General features: G+C 63.3%; 2 protein-coding genes and 1 non-coding gene across 4 annotated transcripts; 2 read left to right on the top strand and 1 right to left on the bottom strand.

The window, feature by feature from the left end:
- Window positions 1-18: 18 nt before the first annotated feature.
- Window positions 19-145, top strand: LOC113839813 (U11 spliceosomal RNA). The gene has a single exon (XR_003492412.1). It is a non-coding gene; the product is annotated as a U11 spliceosomal RNA (small nuclear RNA).
- Window positions 146-320: 175 nt separating this feature from the next.
- On the bottom strand, window positions 321-8,144 carry LOC106019795 (discoidin, CUB and LCCL domain-containing protein 1). 2 transcript variants are annotated; one of them, XM_038167356.2, is made up of 15 exons: window positions 7,934-8,144; window positions 6,319-6,540; window positions 4,734-4,871; window positions 4,289-4,340; window positions 4,006-4,078; window positions 3,708-3,841; window positions 3,554-3,591; window positions 3,249-3,443; window positions 2,678-2,796; window positions 2,429-2,597; window positions 2,249-2,347; window positions 2,005-2,092; window positions 1,836-1,873; window positions 1,545-1,667; window positions 321-869 (listed from the first exon to the last, which is right to left on the bottom strand). In XM_038167356.2, exons 1-15 carry the CDS (start codon window positions 8,052-8,054, stop codon window positions 451-453), a joined length of 2,028 nt encoding a protein of 675 aa, XP_038023284.2. In that variant the 5' UTR covers window positions 8,055-8,144; the 3' UTR covers window positions 321-450. The 2 variants fall into 2 exon arrangements, with proteins under 2 accessions (XP_038023284.2, XP_071883429.1); XM_072027328.1 differs by lacking the exons at window positions 1,836-1,873; window positions 2,005-2,092.
- Window positions 8,145-8,290: 146 nt separating this feature from the next.
- On the top strand, window positions 8,291-19,208 carry GMEB1 (glucocorticoid modulatory element binding protein 1). Its single transcript, XM_038167357.2, has 10 exons — window positions 8,291-8,556; window positions 9,944-10,119; window positions 10,972-11,054; window positions 11,740-11,864; window positions 12,784-12,887; window positions 13,332-13,486; window positions 14,584-14,712; window positions 15,404-15,541; window positions 16,453-16,575; window positions 17,398-19,208. The coding sequence occupies exons 2-10, from the start codon at window positions 9,992-9,994 to the stop codon at window positions 18,102-18,104; spliced, it is 1,692 nt and encodes a 563-aa protein (XP_038023285.1). The 5' UTR covers window positions 8,291-8,556; window positions 9,944-9,991; the 3' UTR covers window positions 18,105-19,208.
- The last annotated feature ends 464 nt before the right edge of the window (window positions 19,209-19,672 follow it).

The following is a 19,672-nucleotide window of genomic DNA, read 5'->3' as shown; positions in this document are numbered from 1 at the left end:
GGCGCGGGGGGCGGCCCCAAAAAGGGCTTCTGCCGTGCGTGGCACGGGGGGGCCTCGGCCGCCCCCGCGGAATCGACATCAAGAGATTTCGGAAGCACAATTTTTGCGCGCGGGGCCGCCGGTAACCGACAGTGACGGCGCCCCAAGGCCCGGGGTCAATAACAGAGGAGAGGGGGAGTGAGAGGGGTGTCCATATCCGCATCGATTCGGTTACAATTTGATTTAAACCCCCGCCCCCCCCTTGCGTCCCTATTTCACCTTCCTGTTGCTCTCTGCACCCTTCACGTCCCGGCACCCCCAGCACGCGATGCACAGCGCCGTTTATAGCTATATATAATATATATTTAAATAAAATAGTGTTCTTCTTAAAAAATCCCCCCCCGAGGCTCGCCAGCCAAGTGCCCTGAGCCTCCCCTCCATCAGTGCCCCCCCCCCCACGCCGCCGTTCCTTCACCAGGCCTCGTGGTACACGTGCGAGTAGGGATGCTCCGGCGAGGCGCTGTCCCCATGGGGGACGGGGGGCAGCTCCCCTCGGGGGGCTGCATTGACCCCGCTGAGTCCCTGCGGCTCCCCGGGCAGGGTGGGCGCATCGTACCGTGCCAGGGGGGATTCTGGGCAGCCGGCGCGGCTCAGGGCAGCGGGGAGCCCTGCCATGCCGCAGCGGGTGCCGTGGGGCTCGGGGTCACCGAACGGCGTGGCGTATTCCGGCTCGGGCGGCAGCGGCTCGGCGTACTCGTGGTACTGGCCCGGCACGGCGTAGTGGCTGACGACCAGCGGCAGGGTGTAGCCCTCGTCCGGGGGTGGTTTGAAGGTGGAGGGCCCCGGCTGGCTGCTGGGGTTCACCTGCACCAGGTCGGGCTCGGCGTACTCTGGCACAGGGACAGGCACAGCTCAGCTGGGGACAGCCCCATAGACGAGCAGGGGCCCCGTGCCCACCCAGCCACCCCCGGCTGCTCCAGGACGAGGGGGAATGGGCTAAAGTTACGCCAGGGGAGGTTTAGGTTAGATGTTAGGAAGAATTTCTTTACTGAAAGGGTTGTTAGGCACTGGAACGGGCTGCCCAGGGAGGTGGTGGAGTCACCATCCCTGGAGGTCTTTAAAAGACGTTTAGATGTAGAGCTTAGGGATATGGTTTAGTGGGGACTGTTAGTGTTAGGTTAGAGGTTGGGCTCGATGATCTTGAGGTCTCTTCCAACCTAGAAATTCTGTGATTCTATGGTGGGCTGAGGTGTGCTGTGGGGTCACGGGGGGGCTGGGGGCAGCAGCACTGCCCCCAAGGGCTGCCAGAACCTCTCAGGGCAGGGCACCCGCCCCATGGGGACAGCACGGCCCCGTAGGTTCCCAGTGCCCTCCAGTACCACCAGTGGTGGAGGTGTAATAACAATTTCTCCCTTTGCAGAGGGTTCAGGATGCAGGATGGGGGCTGCACCAGGGTGTTGGGGCGGGGGGGGGAGGCTCCCCGGGGTGCAGCGTGGGGGTACCCAGGTTCATTCTGCCTCTCCTCCCAGCTGTAGGACCCATCCGCACGCCCACGTCCCCGTTACCTGGCGAATGGGGCTGGCTCAGGTCTCCCAGCGCGGCCGCTGCGGGGAAGGAGGGCGGCGTGGAGCCGGGGGGGGGCAGGCTCCCCAGGGAGCACACCTGGCTCGACTCCAGCTTGGGGTACCCTGCGCAGAGAGCAGAACCCCCAGCTCCCACACACCGCCACCCTTGGGTGCCCTCAGGGACGGGGCCACCTCCAGGGCTGAGCAGGAAAGATCCAGAAAGAGCTCAGGCCTTAAATCAGCCGCCCCCCCTCCAGCTTTTGGGGCCCCCCCATGGGTGGGGGCCATTACCTTTCACGATCCCACAGTTCAGCTCAGCCGCTGGCTTCCTGCGAGGGGAGAGCAGGATGAGGGGCTGCCCTGCACCCCCGTGCTGGCGGGGTCCCTTCCCCCCCCCCCCCAGGACACGGCCAGCAGCCTGAGGCAGCTTTTGGGGAGGGGGCTGCCGGCCAGGACCCACCTCCTCCTGCGGCAGAGGAAGGCCAGCAGCAGGAGGCTGGAGCCAAGCACGAAGCCGCCGACGAGCAGCAGCACCAGCAGTGTGGGGTCTGGGGACAGAGGGTGGCATCAGCACCGTGCCACCTCCCGTGCCCACAGGGCACCCAAGGGTGCCAGGAGCCCACGGCAGGCAGCCAGAACTGGGAGGTGAAGCCGAGTGCCTGCAGGCAGCCAGGAGAGCGGGGACAGCCCCACGGGGCACCCACCGGCCTTCTCGGGGTCCAGGGCGACACCGGGGACGGGCGTGCGGCCAGGCGAGCGGCTGGTGGGGACGGGGAGCGGGACCTCCTGGGGGTCACTGGGCGCTGCGGGGCAGAGCGGGTGCCATCAGCGCCAGGGCCACCCTTGGGTGCTCCATGGGGATGTGAGGGCTGCGAGACGCTCACCATAGGGCCGTGGGGCGCGGACCCGCACCGTGGGGCAGCCCAGCAGGGCCACCTTCATGGCGATGCGCTGGTGCCAGCTGTGGGGTGTGACACGCAGGTAGCGGGTCACGATCGGGGGGATGAAGGCGTTGGAGACCTCCCCGCGGCTGTCCACGTTGCCTTCAAACACCTGGCGGAGGCGGCAGGGATGGCCCCGGAGCTGTGGGCGGGGGCTGGCGCCCACCCCAACACCCGTGCCCCCGCGCCCACCTTGTCCTCCTGGCCCCCGCTGCCCCTGTAGGGTCTCCAGTTCCTCCCGTCGCGGCTGGAGGACACGCTGTAGGATGTCACGTAGCAGTCGTACATCTCGGAGCCCTTCGTGACGATCCCTGGCGGGCAGGATGCGCCCTGTGTGTCACCACCCCCCCACAGGAACACCCACGGTCCCTGCTCAGCCCCGAGGAGCCGATGCCCCCCAGCTGCATTCCTCCCTCCTCCCCCGGCCCCACAATGTCCCCATTTTCCTCCAGCGCCGCCGCACAAAGCCCCCGTTGGCGGCGAGCGAACAAAAGGCGCTCGCTGGCAGCGGATGCAGGAGCACAACGTGGGCTTGTTCGGCCCCACAGGCGGCTGCGGGAGGCAGGGAGGGGACAAAACGGGGACGGGAAAAAGCCGTGAGGGAGGCTGGGTGCTGTCTGCAGCAGGGGAACTGCAGCAGGAGGTGGCCCAAGGAGCCCTAAAAAGCTCCTGGGGCATTTTAGGGGGATTTGCAACCACTTGGGGCAGGGTGGGGGGCACAGGGACGGTGGCTGTCCCCCTCCAGCAGCCCAGGGACACCGACCTGTGATGTTCCTGCGGGTGCCCAGGTCCAGCTCCAGCCAGGCGGCCTCGGCACCGGGTTCAGCTGCCCAGGAGGGGCCGGGGGTGCCCAGGGCCGCCCGCTCAGCCACCCAGCCCCGCTCCTGCCCCAGCGCGTCCACCTCCTGCCACCAGGACGAGGCGTTGAAAGCGGCCACCTCCAGGGCATCGCCGCAGGCTGCAAGGGGAGGGGGCAGCTGGGGGCCCGGCCGCTGCTGGGGACCCCACGCTGGGTGGTGTCGGCACCGCTTTGGGTCAAAGCAGTGCCCTAATTCATGGAAAAAATACCTCTGTGGAACAGGAGACGCTTCTCCGAGAGGGAACCCCTGCGGGAAGGGAGGGGAGGGACGTCAGGGCTGCTCCTGCTCTTGGGGGATGAAATCCTGGCACCCCCAGCTGGGGAGGGCTCCGAAATTGAGGGCTGGCAGCCCCCCGCACCCACCTTTTGGAGTGGAGCCCGTTGGCGAAGGCGGACTCGTAGAGCGTGATCCCCTTCTCCTGGGACAGGGTGACCTGCCCGCCTGTCTCGTCCGCGATCACCCCGGCGTGCACGGCCGCCTTGCACAGCACCGAGGTCTGCGGGGACCCGGGGGGGGTCAGAGCAGCCGGACCCCCTCCCAGCGGGGGCTGAGCCTGGCCCCTGCCCCCCACCAGCAGCAGGATGGAGGTGGCAGGCACCAGCCACGTGTTGGGGACACCTGGGTGTCACCCCACAGGGTGGGGGCAGGCTCTGTACGTACGTCCCGGTAGCCCTGGTGGGCATTGCCCCAGATGTCCCCCTCGATGTCCTTGCAGCCGGCAGGGCAGTACACGCTGCAACGTGGAGGGGGGGGTCAGGGCTGCCACCCCCTGTACGCCCCAGGGTGGTTTTGTGCCCCAAAACGTGTCCTCCCCCGGCAGAGGAGCTGGGGCTGCACCCCAAGGACCCCCCCAGCAAGCCCAGCCTCAGCCCCAAGAGAGGGTTGGGGACAAGGGGCGCTGCTGGGGATGGGTTGGGGGGCACCAAGGGGGCCGGGCACGCACCTGGTGTGCTCCTGGGCCAGGTGGGTGCCTCTCTTCAAGCAGGAGACCACGTCTGCAAGGCAGAGACACCGCGGGGTGAGGGGCTACGTGGGACCCCCCCCCGGCACCCGGAGCACCCCATCCCCTTCCCAAATCCTGCTCCTGTTGTAGGTTTTTGTCCCCCACACCCGGGCACCCACCTCAGGGGGATGGGGAGTGACATTTCCTTACTTGACTGGGGTCCCAGCTGCCCTGGGGGGTCCCAAATCCGGGGGTCCCCAACTCAGCCCGCCACCCCCCATCACCTCCCCCACACCCCCAGCCTCCACCGTGCCCCCAGGCAGGAGGAAAAAAACCACCTCAGGATCCCGGGGGGGCATTATTTCGGGGGCTGGGAGCAACAGGAGCCACCCTGGGGTGGGCGAGGAGCTCCCCACACCCCCAGAGGATCATCCCCCCCCCACACCTGGGTGCTGCGAGCTGGCGTAGGACAGGAGGAGGCCTCGGCCCGAGCGGTGGCTGCTGCTGCTGAACAGGACGGTCACAGAGCTCCAGTTGGTCACCAGGGGCGAGGCAGCGGGGCCGGAGTCCCTGCAGTAGGGCCCTGCAAAAGGGACGGGGCCGTGGGGGCGATCGGGGTCCCCTAGGGGGGTGGGGACAGCGCCCAGACCTGGGGCTTCACCTCCCCGGGGGGCTCGGGCAGGGGGCTGTGCCCCGGGCAGGATGCTCGGGGTGGCACTGGCCCCGTCCCCACAGCCATAGGGCGCACAGGGAGGGGGACAGAAAGCCCCCGGCTTGGGATCAGACTGGACCAGGGCCCCCCCTCTCCCCCGTGGTGACGCCACCTCGGGCAGCTGCGTAATCCCTGCTGCTTCCTGGAAAACATCTCACGAGGAGCCTCTTCACTGCTTAATGACACCCAGCTGGGACGCAGCGAGCCGCTGAGGACAACGGCCCTCGTGGGCGCCACGCAGCGCTGCCGGGGCTGGCACGCACGGCTCGGCCCCACACAGCCCCAAAAAGGGGTCCTGGTCCTTGTTCCTGGCCCCCCCTTTCCACAGGGGCCACCAAAGTCACCCCCTAAATCCCGGGGAGCACCCGGGTGTAACCCAGACAAACCCACAGGCTCCATCTCCCGGATTAAAACCGCAGCTCCGGGTGCAGGAGGGGTCCGGGGGGCATCGCTGAGCCCCAACAGGACGAGAGGTGTCCCCAGTCCCCCCCCCAGTCCCGTGCCACATCCCCCACCGATGGGGCGGGGTCCCCAGGACCCTGATGTGGCCCCGGGGAAGGGCAGCAGGGTCAGGCCAGGGCTCGCTGCGGGGCTGGTCAGGCGCCAGGAGCCAGCTCTGAGTCAGCCCCTTCCCGAAAAGCAGCAGGAGAGGGATGGGGGTGTCAGCGGGACCTGGCACCGGCCCCATCCCAACAGCAAAGGGGCTGGGGTGGCCCAAAGGGATCAGGCACCCATGGGTGCAAAGCCCTGGGTGCGGGCCCAGCACCCCCCGTGCCTCAGTTTCCCCCCCCACAGAGGTGGCTGCGAGTGGTTCCTAACCCAGCAAGGCCCAAAAGGGGTTTTGGGGTGCACACGGGGGGGAAAGAGGCACCATCCCCTAAATATTTATAGGGCTCGGGCACAGCTGGGTGAGGGGAACGGCTCTGGGGCAGCCTGACAGGCTGGGGAGGGGACAAAGTACAGACCCCAAAGTGCCATGGGGCTGGGGGGCCCCCACCTTGGGGCACACACGGTGCCACCCCGGGGGTGCCAACACCAAGGAGGCGGGTGAAAAAAGTGAGAAATTGAGGAAAACGGGCAAAAATCCCAGCCCTGGGAACATGGGGGGGGGGGATTTATACCGGCTCCTTCCCACCCCACAGCAGTGGTTGCACCCCATTGGGGCCATGACACCCCCGGTGCACCACCTCAGCTACCCCCTTCAGCACAAAAACGGGGCAAAAAGCCAAATTTCCCCCATTTCCTTCACCGGGACTTCCCAAATCTGCCATCCGTGCCCCCCCCCGGGGTGGCACCACCTGTGTCGTCCCCCCCGTACCGTAGGTGGCCCCGCTGTCGGGGTCGGTGAGCAGCAGGGAGCTGCGGGCGCAGCGCTCCGAGGGCTCCAGGTCGAGGTCCCCGAAAACGAGGATGAGGGAGGTGTCGGGGGGGGCACGCAGCTGCCAGCGACACTCCGTGTGGTTGGGGTAGGTGCCCGGGTAGTTCCTGGAGCTCAGCGTCCCGCTGCGCGCCGCCAGCACCGTGTGGCCGCAGCCGTCCCCTGCGGAGAGATAAAAGGGGGGGGGGGGTGAAACCTCAGCAGGGCCCCCCCGGAGCCAGCAGGATTCCCAAAAGCCCCAAAAATAGGGAGAGTTGTGCCCATCAGGGCCCCGTGCCTCGGTTTCCCCAAGTTTCCCCATCAAGCATCAGCTCCCTGGGGATGCCCCGCTGGTACCCGCGCCCCCCCCCCTCCAAAAAATGTTTTCCTGTTTGGAAAAAATCATTTTTCCGGTCATATAAAAAGCAGCAAACCCCCCAGGGGACCGGCCCCAGGGTCGCAGCAGCCTCAGTTTCCCCCGTAACCCCCCCCACCGAGGATAATTTTGGGGGGGGGGATTTGGGGGAACAACCCCGCAGGGCTGCACAGCACCAAGCAGCTGCGTGCCCCCCCATGCTCCTCGGGGGGGTCACCGACCACAAAGGGGGCTTTTTTCCAGCCTCACCGCCCCCGGATATGGGGCAAGATCCCAAAAATGCAGATTTTAACAGCTTGGGGGGGGAGCTTTTGTCGGAGGGGGTTAACCAAAGTGCAGGAATCTTGCCCCAAAAAGGCAGCGAAGCCACAGCTGTGGCCGGCAGGGCAAAGACCCCGAGCGAAACCCCAATGGGGGGGGGGGGCATGGAAGGAAGGGGGGGGTCAGAGCATCCCCAGCCCTGTCAGCAGGAAAAATCCCACAGGGAAAGGGAAGGAAAAGGGGGGGGGACACGGGGGGGGGGGGGGAGCGGATGGTGGAAGCTCCGGAACCCCCCCGGGCAGGATCCTGTGCCCCCCCCCCGTGCTGTTTTTGGGCTGATTTTCATTCAATTAATGAGAATTAATTAAAAAAAAGGCTCGGGATGCCCGGGAACTTTGGGTCCGTGATGTCCCGCTCGGGGAGTTAGGGCAGGACGGGATGGGGGGGACAAGGGGGGGACACCGGGGGGGGGACACGGGGTGGGGGGGGCACCGGGGGCCCCGTCCCGTTCCCCAAATCCCCCTCAGAGCATCCCGGGGAGGGGGGGGGTGGAACCGGGAGCCCCCTCCCCATGGTGCCACCGCTGCCCGTAGGGCTGAAACCGGTCCCGGGGACCCTGACGGGTGCCTCACCCAACCCTTAACACAAAATAAACCCTAAAAAACCCAAAAACCCCATTTTTTGCCCCAAAACCTCACTTTCACCCAAAAAAAGGCAGTTTCTCCCCAAAAGAAGCAATTTCTCCCCCCAAAAAGCAATTTCTCCCCCAAAAAAGGCAATTTCTCCACAAAAAAACACAATTTCTCCACACAAAAAAAAAAATTCTCCACAAAAACCCCAAAGCCCGGGCCGGGGCACAGCGGCCCCGTTACGGACTCACAGAACCGGGCTGCTGGGGGGGTCCCGGTGCCCGTCCCGCTCCCTGTGCCCCTCACTCACCGTCCTGGCCCCCGGCCGGCCGCAGCCCGAGCGGTCCCAGCAGGAGGCAGCGGCGGAGCAGCTCCAGCGCCAGCCCCAGCGCCCCCCCCCCGCCGCCGCCGCCGCCGCCGCCCGCCCGCATCCTCGGCACGGCCCCGGCCCCGCCGCCGCCACCGGAGCCGCTTGGCCCCGCCCCCGCCTCGCTCCCATTGGCCGCCGCCGCCCGGCCCCGCGCTGCGATTGGCTGCCCGCGCTGCCACTCAGCTGAGGATGCCCTGAGGGGGGCTCAGCGAGCCTGGTGGGGGGGGGGGGGGGACAACGAAACGGAGCCTCGGGGGGGGCACGGGGAGCATGGGGAGGGGAAGTGAGGGAAGCGGGCACGGCACGGAGCCACCAGCACCGCGGGCGGGCCGCTCAGCGCTGCGGCGCCTCCCGGTGAAGCCAACGGAGCAGCGCGGAGGCCGCGGCCCCTTTAAGCCAGGCGGCGGCCGGAAGTGCTGGCGGCCGAGGCCGCGGCGGGCACTGCGCATGCTCAGCTCTTGCCCGGCCCCGCTCCCCCCACCCCCCCCCACCCCACCCCGAGCTCCCCTCCCCTCCCCCCCCCCGCCTCTCTCCCAACCCCCGGACTCGGCCGCTCGGCGACGGTAAGGGCCGGGCCGGGCCGGGCCGCGCTACGGGAGCCGGCAGGGGCCAGGCCGCGGCGGCCGCGGCGGCGGCAGCGCAACGGGGCGGGGCGGGGAGGGGGGCGCTTCCCCCCCCCCCCCCCCCCTCCCTCCGCGAGCGTGCCGCCGCCGTACGTGCCGCGGGGGGGGGGGGCGGGGGGGGGATTGCGCTGCTGCGTCCGCCTGCGGGGGGAGGGGGGGGGGGGGGGACGGGAGGGGAGGGGAGGGGAGGGGAGGGGGGAGCGCGGAGGCCACGCCCCCTCCCCCCCGGGCGGCCACGCCCCCCCCCCCGCGCGCCGCGGGGGCATCGGGTGCGCCCCCCCCCCCCCCCCCCATTACCTAAGGGGGGGTGAGGGGATGGGGAGGGAGTAGGGGGGGGGGGCATGGGGGGGAGGGGGTGGCCCCCAGCCCGGGGGGTGCCCCCTGAGCCGTGTCCCGTGGGTGGCCTTGCTCTGGGTCTGGTGTCACTCCGGTGTCACTCCGGATCCTGCCTCCCCCCCGGCCTCGCTCCTGTTCTGATCTCACTCCAATTCTGGTCTCACTCCGGTTTCGCTCCGGCTCCAGTCTCACCCCGCTCACACTCCAATTCTGGCCTCACTCCGCTTCTGGTCTCGCTCTGGTTCTGGTCTCACTCCGGTCTCACTCCGGTTTTGGCCTCGCTCCAGCCCCATTTATCCCACCGGCCTCCACCAGCTCCATGTTCCCTGCAGCCGCTTCCCCCAGGCACTGCCTGCACCCCCGGGCAGGAGCTGGATGGGGCCGGGGAGGCCGGGGGGGGGGCTTGGGGTCGCTTTTAGAGCCATGAGGACGAGCCTGAGCCCAGTGCCTGGCACCCAGGGCCGAATCCATCCCGGGGCCGATCCCATTCTGGGGCCGATCCCATCCCACACCCCGGGCCAATCCCATCCCGCACCTTTTCGGGCAGCCTCGAGGGCTGTGTGGGGCTGTTGGGAGGACCCATCCCAGGCAGGGCCATTTTGGGGGCGATGGGACCTGCCCCGGCCATGGGGATGGGGCTGTGCTTTGGGCTCCTTCCTCCCGTTCTCTCTTGGTGCTGCCACAACCTCGCACACGGCCTCGCTGGGCGAGTTACCAGCGAGATGGCGCTGGGGGGACCCCAAGCCCTTTGGCACGACGTCGCCAGACGAGCACTGAGGAGCGAGCTCCCCTTTGGGGAGGACATTTGGGCACCTGCCGCCTCCCTGCTGCCAAATTTACCCCCCCCTTTGGGAACCCGAGAGCCTCTCCGGCAGCCCGGTTGCTGCAGCGGGACCTGTGGGGGGGGGGGGGGGACGATGCCCGGGCGCTGCGGCGCCGTTTCCCCCCTCAGCTCCCGCGCTTCAGCCCTGCCTCTGCTTGCCCTCCGCAGCGCCCCGGCCCCCCGCCACCGCCGCCACCGCCGGGCTTCATGTGAGAGATGGCGAACGCCGAGGTGAGCGTCCCTGTGGGCGATGTGGTGGTTGTACCAAGTGACGGCAACGAAGGGGAGAACCCGGAGGATACCAAGACCCAAGTGATCCTGCAGCTCCAGCCCGTGCAGCAGGGGTGAGTCGGGCACCGAGGGGCGGTGGGTTTTTTGGGGTGGGGGGGTGCCTCGTGGCCCCCCGTGGGGGTTTTATTTGAGGAAAATCACCCCGGCTGAAGGCTCCCCGGGTGGAAGCGGGGAAAGCTTTTGTGTGTGGCACCATCACCGGGCTCCCGAGGGCCGGAGCCGTCCTGCAGAGCCGCAGGATGCTGGCCCCTGCGTCATGGGGAGGATGGGGGCGAGCCCCCCACGCGCCCTTCCCCGGGTGGGATTTTGTCAACCCGCAGCTGATTCCCCTGGGGGGGCTGTGCCGCACAGCCTGCGAGGCTGCCTTGTGCCTGCAGGCACCCGGGGTTTTTAGTTATCCTCCCAAATTCTCCAGGATTTCGGAGGGAAGCCTCGCGGGGCCGGCGCCTCATCCCAAATAGCTGCAGGGTGTAAACGCGGCAGCTCCGGCCCCGTGCTGTTTGCAGGGGGTTGCTGCAGGCCTGACAATGGCTCTTCCCTGCCTGAACCCCCCCCGGGGGAAGTCGCCCGATGCGCTGCAGAATGTCACGCAGGAGGGAAGGGAAATCCTGGGTCACGGAGCTCCGCTTCCTGTTGGTGCGGGCGTCAGAAACCAAAGGCAGAGGTCGGGGGACGCGTCCTGCTCCGCGGGCACCTCGGTGCGATGGCAGGGCTGGCAACACCCCTGCCCGCCCCGGCCCCCGGGGCTGTTAGCAAATTTTGTGCGTGCCAAAAAACGCCCGTGGCAAAACTGTCAAAGAAAACAGGCGGCCCTCGAGGACGAGGGCGAGAAAGCAACGAGGGGGATTTTCAACCCCACGCCGTGCCGCCTGCGGTTGCTTTACCCGCGGGCCCTTTCTCAACAGGATTTACCAAGAGGGCTCGGAGGCCAGCGCCGCCGTGGTGGCCGTCGAAACGCACACCATCCACAAGCTGGAAGAAGGGCTCGGTGAGTTGCTGCCTGCTGTGGGCGTTGTTCCCCCTCTACACGGCCACCGAGCTGGGGGCTGGGGGCTGGGGGCTTCCCTCCGGCTCTGTCCCCGTGGGTGCTGGCTCACGGGTGGGTGCTGAGGTCCTGGGTCTCCTGCAGCAAGTGGGAAGGGCTCCCGGGGGGTCCTGGGCATTGGGCTCTGGTTGCCCAGGGCTCATAAAGCGCCCTCTCGTTAGGTGCTGCCACTAAATCCTAACTCATGTCTGCTTCCTGCCTGGGTGCGGGTCTTCTGGCAATATTAGCAAAGATTTGGCACGTGCAGAGAGCACCTGGGGAGTAGATGGCCGATCTCTGCTAGAGGGACACCAGGGCTCCAAGAAACCTCTGAAATATGTTTATTTTTTTTGCACAAAGTGAAGGTTGTTCTCCTTGCTCCCTCCCTCACGGATGTGTTGGGTTTCCAATCCCACGTTCTCCTAATCGATGAGCTTTGTGCTGCTGTATTAAGAAGCAGATTTGCTCTGTCCGCTTGCTGCTAGAGCAGTAACTGGAGAAGGCTGAAGGAGGTCAGGTCCTGAGCTAGGAGCGGCCCTTCTTGTGGTTTCCTGAGTGTAGGTCTTCAGTTTGTGAGCTCTCAGCTCGCACTTGGTAGGATTTGAGCCTCTCAGGTGGCAGATTTCATTTTTTGCCTTTTCTCCCTCAGACCCCAGCACCATTGAAACAAACGAGGAAATCGAGATTGCCTACCCCATCACCTGCGGGGAGAGCAAAGCCATCCTGCTCTGGAAGAAGTTCGTCTGTCCGGGAATTAATGTCAAGTGTGTGAAGGTGAGAGAGTTTTCACAGCAGGTTTCTTCTCTGCTCCCTGGGTCTGGCCCTTTACCTCTGCAGCACTTCCTTATGTTTTTTGTTCCATCTGAGCCCTGTCCTGGAGCTGAGTGACTTCATCTTTGCAGCGTGCTGGATGTCACTGCTGATGTTTGTAGCATGGGGAGAAGGAAGGGAAGAGTGGGTTAGGGGGGAAGGCCTCTCACCCACCTTACGTTTCAGTGCTGCTCTTGGTTGCAGCCTAGAGCAGAGCTGTGTTTGGCACACGGCGAGGGACGTGGGGCTGAAGGCAGGCAGGGAAGCGTAGTGAGAGCTGCCAGAGCTTTTCTTCCTTGTCTCTTTCCCTCGGCGTCCTGGTATTCCGCTCCTGTCAGTTCCTCAGGGAGCAGGCTGCATCGAGAAGAGGGATCTTGCCGCTCCCTTTTTCCACTTGACAACGTGCTAAAGCAGCAGCTGGTGCTCTGAGGCTGCACCTCGGGGTGCTGCTGTGGTGGGCACTCTGCTGAGACCCTCAGCGGGAGCTCGGTCACTGGGGCAGGGCAGGAGGATGCCCGAGTGCTCACCTGTGTCAGCGGGACGCTGCTCGGCTCTGTGCTGTACTGGGAGCCTCCCAGAATGATCTCCGAGATGACTGCAGCTCGCACAAGGAGCTGAGTTGGTTCATGACCTGTACAAAAGCTTTTGGGGCTGTTCCTGCCTGGGGCTGTGTGGTTTGAGTGCTGCAAACTGTCCCTGCTGGGCTGTAAGCGCTCCGTGCTGAGGGGTTCGGAGCTGGTGGGGGTTTGGGAAGCAGCTCCTCTTTTGGGGAAGGACTGGGGGCTCAGGTGAGCTGGCCTGGCTGTGACTGTGCCCTCAGCCAGTCTCCTGAAGCGATGCCCCCCCCTTGTGTTTGCTGAGCCCGTGTTTATCTCCTTGCCAGTTCAATGACCAGCTGATCAGCCCCAAGCATTTTGTTCACCTGGCTGGGAAGTCAACCCTAAAGGACTGGAAGAGAGCCATTCGCCTCGGAGGAATCATGCTGAGGTACGTGACCTGCCCGCCTCCCTGTCCAGCTTCAGGGCTTCCTCGCTGCAGCTGCAGGATCCCCAGCAGGCATTTTGGCTGCCTTGCAGTCCCCAAAAGATCTCCTGGGGGCTCTCCTTACCTGGCCAGCAGCACCTGTGGGGCAGAGATCCTGGTGGACAGGGCAGGATTCCTCATCCTGTACAGAAACGGCCTCACCTGGGGGTCGTGGTGCTTGCTGGAAGTGGAAAGGGACTGGTCCCCAGCTGGAGATGTGTGTGTGAAGCTGGGGCTTGGTTTGTGCGTGCCATTTGAAAGCTCCACAGATGTTTTGTGCAAAGAGTGCTGCTGGGTTCCCCTTCCCCCGTCCTTCCCACGGCCGCACTATCCCCACGTGGATCCCTCCCTTTCATCCCCCATCCGAGACCTGATCTGAGCCTGCTCCTCTCCCTCCTCCCCGCGCAGGAAGATGATGGACTCGGGGCAAATCGACTTCTACCAGCACGACAAGGTTTGCACCAACACGTGCCGGAGCACCAAGTTCGACCTGCTGATCAGCAGCGCCCGGGCACCAGTACCAGGCCAGCAGAGCGTGGTGCAGACCCCCACCTCCGCTGACGGTAGGAAGCCTCCTGGCAGTGGCACGAGCTTCCCCCTGGTGTTTTCTCCCTCCCTGGGCTTACCAAATCGGGTTTCCCACACCACTCGGCACCTTCTCCCCGGGTGTAGCGGGGCAGTTCGGGAGGCTGCCCTGGTTTCTGGGAGGAAGGTGCTTCCCTTGTCCTCTCCAAGAGCTGACACAGCATCAGGCAGGGAGCTCGGGGTGGGCAGCAGTGGCTGGAGGCAGCCTGGGGAGCTCACTCTGAGGGATCCCTCTTGTCTGGGAGCCCCGTGTGAGGTTGGGAAGCGCTTTCTGATGTGTTTCCTACCTGAGGGTCTATAACAAAGGTTAATACTGATGGGTCCAGGCACGCTGACCTCTTCCTCTTCTCCACATCACCTGGCCATCAGCGAATGGGGCACGATGGCTGAAGGCCTGATTTGACGGTCACTCCAGCTACAAGTTCTCAGCTAATCCCTTGCTTCAGAGCAGAGATTGATCTCTTTGCAGAGGTCAAAGGAGCAGAATGCTCCCAGCTGTACCCCATCATTCAGCCGGGCGTTACTTCTCCATAAGGCCCTGGGTGGGTGAGATGGCAGAGGTGTCCGTAGGCTAAGGGGAATTTCCTGGAAAGAACCGTGGCTACATGAGAAAACCTTGCAGTGGCTGAACATTGGCTTAGGTGTCCCAAAATGGATCCAGAAAACGAGCATCAAGTTAAGTTGGATTTGTTTCCATTTAGCATGGACCTGGATCCTGTCGCTTCCTGAGAGATCAGAGCATCTCTGATGCTGATGATACAGGGCGAAAAAGGTGGCTGGGCTGAGACTTGTTTGCTCCTCACTTCTTTATTCTGATCCCTTTCTTTTAATTTTAGCCCAGAGCTCTGGTTTGGTTTTTGGAGGGTTTGTCGCCCTCCCTCCAGAAGTCCCAGACCTGTCACAGCCCATCGAGAAGCAGCATCGTTTGCTCTTAGCTGCTTTTCTTTACAGAAGCCAGGCAAAACCGACCTGACCATGAGAGTGGAAAAGAGCCGGGGAGGGGTGAGGGGGCGGAAAGCAAGGCAGGGATTCGGGGCTGGCGCTGCGGGGAGGGCTGACGCCGTCTGTCTGGCAGGGAGCATCACCCAGATCGCGCTGTCGGAGGAGAGCATGGAGGAGGGGATCGAGTGGAACTCGGCGCTGACAGCCGCCGTCACCATGGCCACTGAGGAAGGCATGAAAAAGGACACAGACGAGATCTCGGGTAAGCTCCTCGGGCGTCTTCTCCCCCTCTGCCCGCCTGCTACGAGGCGGAGATGGAAATCCCAGGAGCGGAGGCGGTGGCGGAGCTGCCCCACAGCCCCGGGGCCATCCCAGCATTTCCCAGGCGTGCAGAGCTCCCTGCTGCTGCTGCTGCTGCTGGGGGCTTCAGCCCTGGCCTGGGGGCTGATTCCTCGGAGCTAGTAACTAGTTACAGTGAGGGTTGTTTGGTTTTTAGTTTATTTAAAGTACATGAATGTCCCCCAGCCTGGAGCTAGGCTGCAACCATCAGCGTGGTGAGCAGCCCGTGTCAGTACCCTGGCAGCCCTCCGGGTTGTGTTTCTCTGGCTGTGGCTCCTTGCTTTCCCTTCCAGCGTCAGTGCAGAAGCTCAGGCAGAATTTCCTCAAAGATTTTAAGCTCTGTGTCTCGGGAGGACGAAGAGGAACAGTGAAATGTGGCCTTGGTGCTGCTTGAAAACTTGTTGCTGCCTTGCTTCCTGGATCTATTTTTGTTTCTTTGGGTTTTGTTTCTTTTTTTTTTTTTTTTTTTTTTCCATGTCACATCCACCCCAACGGCCGAATTAGAAGTCATCTTGCAAAGTTACTCTTGCTGCACGTGGCTTAGGTTTAAGGTCCTCTTGTGGGGAAATGCCCACCGATGCCTGTTGACTTCTTTTTCCCTCTCCCCGTGCCAGAGGACACGCTGATGTTCTGGAAGGGAATCGCTGACGTGGGGCTGATGGAGGAGGTTGTGTGCAACATCCAGAAGGAGATCGAAGAAGTGCTGAGAGGCGTCCAGCAGAGGCTGGGCCAGTCTCCCTTCCAGATGACAGGTGAGTCGTGAGCCGGAGCCCCTGCGGTGGGGAAGGCTGCTCCAAAGGGAGCCGCGTGCTGAGGCCACGGGGCGCCTGTCCCCAGCTCCTGGTGCTCCTCGGAGCAGATTCTCCGAGCAAACCGGAGCCATTCAAACACTTTTTTTTCCACGACAGTGACCGTAAACAGGTCCTACCCCCTCGCTTCTTGTCCTGGCCTCGCTTGTGCCAAAAAAACTGGTTTTGGGGCTGAACCAGATGAAGGAACTGATCTGGGTTAAAAATAGCTCCCCTCCCTTTCTGAGGCTTATTTTTGCCTTGGATCAGTGCCCTAATCCAGTTCAGCACACGGCCCCGTGAGCACAGGGCTTGAGAGCACTTCTTATTGATGCTCTTGCTGAGAGAACACCCATGTAACCACAAACTTCGTTTTACCCAGGATTTTTTTAATTTTTCCCCCCCTTAAAGTAGCTCTGGGCTGGCAAATCTTCGTGTCTGGTAGGTGGCAGCTTTTGGAAGCTGTGAGTGATTGAAGTCAGTGGATTATAATAGAAATTTTGCACAGCTTTCAGTGGAGCTGGCATGTTAATGACACTGTCAGCAGCATGGGGTGATGATTTGTAGGTGGAGATCTCGTTTGTATCTCTGTGATTGCAAATTATGCTTTCATTTGCAGCAATTTCGAGCTGCTTGGGTGACACATCTCTGTTTCATTTTCTTTATCATGTGAATGGGATTATTTAGTTCTTGAATGTCAGAAGGATGAGGGAGCTGGGTCTGCCCTCATCAGCCAGCCCTCGTGGAAGAATAGGGATGGTTTTATAAAAAACAAAAGACAGAATTTGGTGTAATTACAGCACCTTCCGAGTACCTGACGGAGACCCTTACCCCCTGTGGGATCTGGCATTCATCCCTTTGCACATTCCTTGCAGATGCCGCAGTCTTGAACAACGTTGCTCACACATTTGGCCTGATGGACACAGTCAAGAAGGTTCTGGACAACAGGAAAAACCAGACAGAGCAAGGAGAAGAGCAGTTCCTTTACGCGCTGGCAGGTAGGGGCAGTGCCCCGGCTCCTCGTCCCCTCACTGCTCTGGGGAACCGACACAACCTTCCCTCAACATAACCCCCCCATGAACCGTATCAGGGTCCTTCCTCACTCCAGATCGCCCCGAAACAAACCTCCACCAATCCCTTTCCATCCCAGGGCTTGAGTGGAGTTGCCCGTGGCCCCAGAGCAGCTGCTTGGGGGCGTTCAGCAGCCCAAAGTGGGGCTGAGCCCTTTGCAGCAGCCGAAGTGCTGGCTCTGGGAGCCTGATCTGGATGCAGCTCCCTCCTCTCCACACCCCTTAGGACCTTTTCTTAGCTGGGCCGCCCTAGTCCCCTACTGCCTTGGGTAAATGGGATTACCACGCTGTTTCTGGCTTCCCCCGCTGACCCAGACGAGGGTCAAAGCGATGTCTGTGCTGCCCTGGGTGGCCCTGTCCCTGTCCCACGTGTCCAAGGCCCCCAGGACCCAGCCAGGCTCAGGAACCCATTCCTGCTGCCCAGAGGGGCTTCGTCCCCTCCTTGTAGGCAGGTTTCACCCGGGAAGCAAAGCTCCCATCTTCCTGGCAGGATAAAGGAAGCAGCAGAGTGCTGCAGGGCACCGCGTGTTCCTCGTGCGGGCACTGCCGAGGGGCTGAGCGGGTGCAGAACAAGGACCCGGGGCTGCTCCCTTGGCACAGTTTGGTCCTGAGTGCAGTGCTAGAAGGAGTGGTCGGGGTCCTGCTGCCACCGACGTGGGCTGCAGCGGCTGCTCGTGGAGCCCTCGAGTCCTGGGAGCTCCCAGTTTGCTGCCCCCAGCCCCACGCACCGCTCCCACCCTCTCTCTGCAGACCTGGAGCGGCAGCTGGAGGAGCAGAAGAAGCTCGCCAAGGACCAGAAGGCGAAGTCCCAAACCATCCAGAACGTGGTGCTGATGCCCGTCAGCGCCCCCAAACCTCCCAAAAGACCCCGGCTGCAGCGCCCGGCCTCCGCCACCGTCCTCAGCCCCTCCACCCCCATCCAGCAGCCTCAGTTCACCGTCATCTCGCCCATCGCCATCGCGCCCGTGGGGCAGCAGTTCTCCGTGGGCAACATCCCGGTGGCCACCATCAGCCAAGGCTCCAGCCCGGTGACTGTCCACACTTTGCCCTCCGGCTCCCAGCTCTTCCGCTACGCCACCGTGGTGTCCTCCTCCAAGACCAGCTCCTCCGACACGGTGACCCTCCACCCGTCCTCCAGCCTGGCGCTGCTCAGCTCGGCGGCCATGCAGGACAGCGGCGCCTTGGCCAACGTGGCGGCGGTGGTGAACCCCGTGGAGCTGGTGGCCATGGAGTCGGGCCTCACCTCCACCATCCAGGCCGTGGAGGGCACCTCGGACGACGGGCAGACCATCATCGAGATCGACCCGGCGCCAGACCCCGAGGCGGACGCGGACGAGGCGGAGGGCAAGGCGGTGATCCTGGAGACGGAGCTGAGGACTGAGGAGAAGGTGGTGGGGGACGTGGAGGACCACCAGCACCAGGTCCATAACGTGGAGATTGTGGTCCTGGAGGACTAGCGGGGAAGGCGAGCGTCGGTTTGGGGAAGAGCTGGGAACCCGTTTCATTTTGGGCTTTTTGGTTAAGCATCCTTACCGGCCACCCCATTTGTTTCCATGGATATTTTCATTGCACTGTATATAAAATATATATATATATAAATTTTTTTTTTTTAAAAAAAAAAAAACAAAAAGCTGGAGAAACACGCGAGACCTGGACAAGGCTCTGTCTCCGTGGAGCACTGAACAATCCTGCCTGTCTGCAGGGCCGAGGAGAGACTGGATCTCTGCTGAACAACCCGGGAGGAACCGGGCCGGGGCTCCCGCTGCCCGGCGTGGGCATGGTGCTTCCCTCCGGGCCTGCCACGGCCCAGGCGCTTTTATTTCAGAGAGACAATAACCAGTGGCTGGAGCTCGATGGGACTGTGGGAAGGGGTGATGGCTATGGGGTGGAACAGGTACCTCATCCGTGTTTTTATTTCGTTGCCCAGGGAAGGGAATTCTGCTGGACTCTTCACTGTCACCGCAACTGGGATTGATTTTTTTTTTTAATTATTATTTTTTTGCTTCGGGGAAGAAGACAGCAACCCGACTTCGCTGTCCGTATTCTCCTCCTCCTCCACACCAGTTGGTTTTTATATCTCGATTTTTATTTTTTTGTATTCCTCTCCCTTCCCGTATCCCCGCTCGCCAGCTGCCCAGCCCCGGCCCCGCTCTCTCCCCGCAGCACTTTTCCCCCTTTCCCTTTTCCCTCGCCTGGCCGGGCTCGGGGCCGCAGCCGCTTGGAGCCTCCGAGCCCCTTTTCAGCCTGGTGCATAAAGGCAGAACAAGAGCAGCTCGAGCTTCGTCCCGCAGCCTCCCCGCGTGCCGCGGGGGTGTACAAAGCATGTCGTGTGCTGTCGCTTCCCAGGAGAGCCGGACTCCGGATCGGGGGGGGCCTCCCGTTTACACTGCGTGCCGGGGCTGCTCCCTGCTTGTCGCTACTCGTCTGGTGGTTTTATTTTTCTATTTTATTTTTTTTTTCCTTCTTCTTCTTTCTTCCTAGGATCTCTCCGCAGGACGGCGCTGAAGTAACCGAGCGCCCCGCCCGGGGTCCCTCCTGCCCTCGGGGATCCCCCCGGGGGAGGGGGGAAAAAAAAAAAAAAAAAAGAAAAAAAGAAAAAAAGGGGGGAGCCGGGGGGGCGCCGGGAAAGCTGCGGAGATTTGGGAGGGCTGGGGGGGGGTGGGGGGGAGCTGCTTGGCTGGAAATATTAAGCAAAAAAAAAAAAACAACAGCAAAGGAAACACACCTGGGGAGGGGGGTGGGCAGGGGGACGGCAGATGTGTTTGGCTATTTTTTGCATTAAAAGGAAAAAAAAATCGGACCGGGCTTGAACGGTTTCTTCCTGGGGGGTGAGGGGCAGTGCGGGGACCCCGCTTTTTGTCAGAGCCCCCCCAGGAGCTGGGCCTGGGCTGGGGGGGGACAGGGATGGGTTTGGGGCCAGCCCAGCTCTGTGGCCTGGCCCCGGCGGCTGCGCCTTTCCCCCATGGGCCTGGCGGGGCTCCCCGACCTCACAGGGCCCCCCCCTGCCCCAGTGACACCCCAAAAA

This window comes from Anas platyrhynchos, chromosome 24, assembly GCF_047663525.1.
Source record: "Anas platyrhynchos isolate ZD024472 breed Pekin duck chromosome 24, IASCAAS_PekinDuck_T2T, whole genome shotgun sequence".
NCBI lineage: Eukaryota > Metazoa > Chordata > Aves > Anseriformes > Anatidae > Anas > Anas platyrhynchos.
Note: the sequence above shows the minus strand (reverse complement) of the source record. Positions and strands in the feature narration are given on the sequence as shown.